Source organism: Thamnophis sirtalis, unplaced genomic scaffold (genome assembly GCF_051295495.1).
Source record: "Thamnophis sirtalis isolate CommonGarterSnake01/CBP01778 unplaced genomic scaffold, rThaSir2_p1.2 scaffold_4, whole genome shotgun sequence".
NCBI lineage: Eukaryota > Metazoa > Chordata > Lepidosauria > Squamata > Natricidae > Thamnophis > Thamnophis sirtalis.
In genome coordinates this window covers 248,362-253,494 of record NW_028261384.1, presented here as the reverse complement: position 1 = coordinate 253,494, position 5,133 = coordinate 248,362, and the positions used below count along the sequence as shown (strand labels likewise).

General features: G+C 62.0%; 1 protein-coding gene across 1 annotated transcript; it reads right to left on the bottom strand.

Annotated features, from left to right (window-relative positions):
• Nucleotides 1–100: 100 nt before the first annotated feature.
• Nucleotides 101–4,494, bottom strand: CDK5 (cyclin dependent kinase 5). Its single transcript, XM_087712249.1, has 12 exons — nt 4,363–4,494; nt 4,098–4,186; nt 3,780–3,847; nt 3,333–3,393; nt 2,496–2,552; nt 2,316–2,411; nt 1,567–1,641; nt 1,079–1,175; nt 898–967; nt 716–776; nt 527–607; nt 101–388 (listed from the first exon to the last, which is right to left on the bottom strand). The coding sequence occupies exons 1-12, from the start codon at nt 4,397–4,399 to the stop codon at nt 302–304; spliced, it is 879 nt and encodes a 292-aa protein (XP_087568375.1). The 5' UTR covers nt 4,400–4,494; the 3' UTR covers nt 101–301.
• Between the last annotated feature and the right edge of the window lie 639 nt (nt 4,495–5,133).

Genomic DNA, 5,133 nt, shown 5'->3' with positions numbered 1-5,133 from the left:
CCCACCCCTTGTTGGCGTCTGCAATTGAGTGGGGGGGGAGAGCGAGAGAAAACCCACCCACCCCTTTCCAGGCAGGCGAGGAAAAGAGCAGAGGGAGGGAAAAGGAATAAAGCAGCATTTTATAGAATTCACAGCTATTCACATCAAAAGGGGATGAGAAGTTCTGATCCCGGCTGCTTCCCCCCCCCTCCCCCCCCGAAGGTTTTGGCCTCCCGTGGCTGCTCTGGGAGAAAGGGAGGAGGGAGGGAATGCGCCACGTGGCCCCCACCCCTCCGCAGCCCTCCTCCTCCGCCACGGAGCGTCAAGGGAGGGAGAAGTCGGTGAAGTACGGATGCTGTAGGGCGTCTTCGGCCGAAATCCGGTGCACCGGGTTGCATTTCAACAGGTTCTGCCAAGGCAAAGAGGGAAGGAGAGCAGGGACCCTCGAGAGAGCCCACCAGGAATGGGGAGATCCCCTCCGCCACCCTGGCCAGAACGGGGAGGGGGGGACGGGACGGAGGGAGGGGCGGGGTTGCTGGGAACTCACCTGTAGCAGGTCCCGTCCCGTCGTGCTCAGCTTCGGCACCACGTTGACCAGGGAAGTGGTGGCAGGATACATGGGGTAGGGCTGAGAAGGAGCAGGCGAGGTGAGCGGGGGGCTTTCGGGCCCACCTGGAAGCCACCCCCACACGCACATCCCAAACCGCCCCTTTGGTGGGGAGGGCCACCCCCTCACCTTATAATCGGGGAGTTTGGTCATGCCAGGCCACTGCTCTTCGGTGGGGGTCCCCAGCAGCGTGGAAGAGTCAAGGATTGGGGGGAGTGTTTGCTTGTCCTCCCCCCCCCGGACCTCCCTCCCAACACGGCCATTTACCCCTCCTCTAATGTTTCTCCCCCCCCCCCCAGCAGCAAGGATATCGGAAGATGCGCTTCAGTTGGTCGTCCACATCGTTGCCCGGGAAGAGGGGCCGCCCCGCGTTTGCCAGCTCTGGAGAGGGAGGGGGAGAGTCAGACCTCCCCAAATGGGCCCCTCCCCATCCTTGCTTCCCAAATGGATTCCTCCCCCCCCCCCCCCGTCCCTCCACCAGCTCGGCCTCACCAGCGAAAATGCAGCCGGCCGACCACATGTCGATGGACGTGGAGTAGAGTTTGGCCCCAAAGAGGACGTCGGGGGGGCGATACCAGAGGGTCACCACCTATGGGGAGAGACCCCCTCCCCAATCAATCGGAGGGAGGTCAAGGTCAGGGAGCGGAAGACCCCGCCCCCTTTCCTCCCAAATGGGGCAGAGAGAACAGAGCCTCCCGAACAATCCTGCCCAGAAGGGAAGGTATATGGTCTCCTACTTAAGCAGGGGGTTGGGCCGGATGACCTCCAAGGTCCCTTCCAACTCTGTGATTCTGTTATATTCTGTCAAATGCCCCCCCCCCAATCCTGGAACAAACCATTCCCCCCTGGAACTCCTGGCAGGAGGGAGGACCCTCCTGGGGGGGGGGGGAATGCCTGCGGGGGAGACTTCCTTCTTGGGGGGTGCAAGAGTACCACTGGGGGGGGGACACCCTCCCTTCTCTGCCAAGGGATTTGCTCACCTCTGCCGAATAACAGCGCACCGGGATGCCAAAGGCCCGGGCCAGCCCGAAATCTGCCAGCTTCAGCTCCCCATTCTGCCCCCAAGGGAAAAAAATCAGTTAGGAGGGGGGAAACGCAGGAACCCCCTTCCGGCTCCCCATTGGGGGGAGGAGTGACCCCCTCCCCAAATGCCCAGCGATTCGGCTGAGTGGGAGAAGCCTTGACACAAGGATGGATTTGGTCCATGGATTTGGGAGGTTCCCGCCAGGAAGAGGGTCTCCCTTCCCAAATTGGACAGTGCGGGGGGGGGGGGAGCCCCAGGGGTTCGTTACTGGCTTCGCGTGTGCAGTTGCCTTTAAATTGTTCTGCGCATGGGCAGTTCATTTTAATAGGACTAAAAACCACGGCAGCCATGCCAGCAGCGACCAGGGAAGCAGTTCAGGGGCGTGGCCAGCCTGTGTCACTGCCGGTTCTGCCACCCAGGCCAACAGACCACTACCGGCTGACCTGAACCGGTGCGAACCGGTAGCAACCCAGGGAGAGGTTGGGAGGGGGGGATGGGACCTCCAGATTTTGGTGCCAATTCTGCCCCATACACACTGGCACCCACCAGAGGGAGCCTTCCTGGCACGAGTGCCAATCTTTGCCCAAATGCCAGCCGTCCAGTGGCCACAGGGATCCCCTCAAGGCAATTCCAGGGGGGGTGGAACGGCAGTGCCCACCCCTCAACCGAATCCTGGGGGCGGGAGGACTAAAAGACCAAACTCACCCGGTTGATGAGGAGGTTCTGGGGCTTGAGGTCCCGGTGCAGGACGTTGCGGCTGTGGCAGAAGCCGAGGCCCTTCAGCAGCTGGTACATGAAGGACTGGGTGGGAGGGGAGGCAGAGTCACCGTCAGTCCCACCAAAGCCCCCCGCCAGTCCCAAACACCGTCCGTCCGTCCGTCTTACCTTCACAATCTCCGAGTCCAAATCGCCGTTGCAGCTGTCGAAATACTTCTTCAGGTCCTGCAACGGGGGGGGGGGGGGGCAGGATCAGCGGAGGGGGAGGGGATCCAGCCCCTTCCCCCCCCTCCTTCCATTCCAAGTAGAGGGGTGGAATTTAGGGGTGCTCACAAGTGGGGACCAGGAAAAGGGAGCTGGGCCGGTTGGGGTTGCGTCCGTTCGCAGGGAAACGAAAGTCCTCGAGTTACGTTGAACATGCCAAGGGTGTTGAAAAAAATGAGGACCATTAGGACCATCAGGGCGTCCCCGTGAGCAAAACTCACGGCCACCCGCTTCATATAACGACGGTCGCCGGGGAGCGGATTCCACTTCAGTAACCGTCAGAGGAGGAGGAAGCCCGATTCGCTTAACAACCGGGTCCCTGAGTTTGATCCACCATGGGAATTCGCTTAACAACGGCGGCAAGAAAGGGCATAAAGGGCTGAAACCTACTTCGCAAATGTCTCACTTAGCGACAGAAATATCACGATCGTAAGTCGAGGACTGACCGTTCTGTTTAGCGGCAATCAACACTGTCCGCTCCCCCCTCCCACAAACACAAGAAGGCAGCCTCCCCCTTTCCTCCCAGCCCCTTTGGGGTGGGTCAGCCTTGTGGGTGGGGGTGCAGGGCAGTGGGGAGAGGGACGGGGCACAGGAGAAGGTGGGGCGCTGGCTGTGGAGGGTGCGGGGGGGGCTCTTTCGTCTCCGTGAGGGCCCAGACCCCCAATCGGAGGAGATTCGCATCCGAGGCAGAAGGAAGATTGGGGGGGGGGGTGTTGTTTCCTCTTACGCCCATCGCCTTACTTGGTCGCAGAATTCGAAAACCAACGTCAGCTTCTTGTCGCTGTGCAGGACATCATGCAAGCTGGAAGGGGAGAGGGGGGTAGTCTGGGTGGGGGGGCATCGCCAGCACCCCCTCCCCCACTGAACACGAGACTTCCACAAAGAAGTGGGGCTGAAAACACGGGACCCCGAGAAAAGAGTGGGTCCCAGGCCCTCCCAGGGGAGTGGAGTCCTGCTTGGATGCTCCCTCTGCCCGCCTCCCCACCAGCCCTTTGAAGCCCACCCCTCTCAAAGGGTCACTTTGCCCGCTGCCCAGCGGGTGGGGTAGAAGGTCCAAGTGGCAAGACCCCCACCCACCCTCCCGGCTCTGTTTCCGACTGTGGGGCAGGTGGGGGGGCTCAGAGAGCAGCTAGGCCGGGCCTTCTCCCCATGGGGGGCCGCCTTGAAGCCCCCTCCCCGGAAACTCACCGCACAATGTTCTTGTGTTTGAGCTCCTTCAGAAGGCAGATCTCCCGCAGCGCCGAGCTGGGGACGCCCTAAAATACAGCGGGGCGGGGGGGGGATGCTTCAGAGTGCAAAACCCCCTCCTCGTTAAAGGACAAGACCCCCACCCACCCAAGACTCTCGGGGATGCAGGAGACGGGGGGGGGGGGAGACGCAGCCATCCTGCGCAGCCCTCAATGCACCAGCCGTGGGAGAGGCGGGAGTGGAGGCGAGCCCCCCCCCCCACACGCAGGGAAGCAGAAGCAGCCCCCCCCCCACTTCGCCCCCCGCCCCACGGCTTGCCTCGTCGTCGTCGTCCAGCCGCACCCGCTTCAGCGCCACGATCTCGTGGGTCTCCCGGTTCTTGGCTTTGAAGACGGTCCCGTAGGTGCCTAGGAGGGGGAAGCGTCGCTCAGGGACCCCCGAAGACCCCTCCTCACTGGGGATCCCCCGAGCCGCCCCCTCCCCTCCCTCCTGTCCTCCTCGCCCGGTGGGGAGAGGTCTCCGTCCCCTGGGACTGGGACTCCCCCTCCCCTCCTCCCCACCCTCCCTCCCGGGGGCCGCCCACCCTCTCCGATCTTCTCCAGCTTCTCGTATTTCTGCATCGCTCGCTCCCACGCCAGGGATGCCGCGCGAGCCCAGCCCGACCCTCCCTCCTTCCCCGGCGCACTTCCCCAGATCGGGACTGCAACTCCCGGCATGCCTCACTCGGGGGGGGCGGAGCCGCCGAGCCGGCCTCCTTGGGGAAAAACTACGGCTTCCGGCAGGCACCGCGCCCAGGCTGGGCTTCGAGCCGCAGGACTAGGGTCCCCGCGCAAAACTCATAGAAGCAGGGCTGGAAGGGATCTCGGAGGTCTTCTAGTCCAACCCTCTGCTCAAGCAGGAGACCCTCACAGAACCATAGAATGACAGAGTTGGAAGGGATCTCGGAGGTCATCTAGTCCAACCCTCTGCTCAAGGAAGAGACATTTAGCATTTCACACCATCCAAATTCAGAAGCTTGGCAATTGATTCGTATTTACGACGGTCGCTGTGTCTCCCGTTGTCATGTGATCTGCTCTTGCAACCTTCCGACCAGCAATGTCAAAGGGGGGGCTAAGCCCGCTTCGCTTAAAGACCACGTTACTCCCTGAACCACAGCAAGGATTCACTTAACAACGGGCCAAACTCACTCAAGAAACGTCCCGGTCACCAACAAAATAATTTGGCGCGGCGGTGGTGGAGAATCTATTGTGGTCGTTAGTCGAGGACCATCTGCCTTCGAGTGGGAGGGGCTTTCTCAGCCGTGGGAGGGGGCGGGTTTGCCCCGCCGTGCACGTGGCGAAGGCTGGGCTCCATG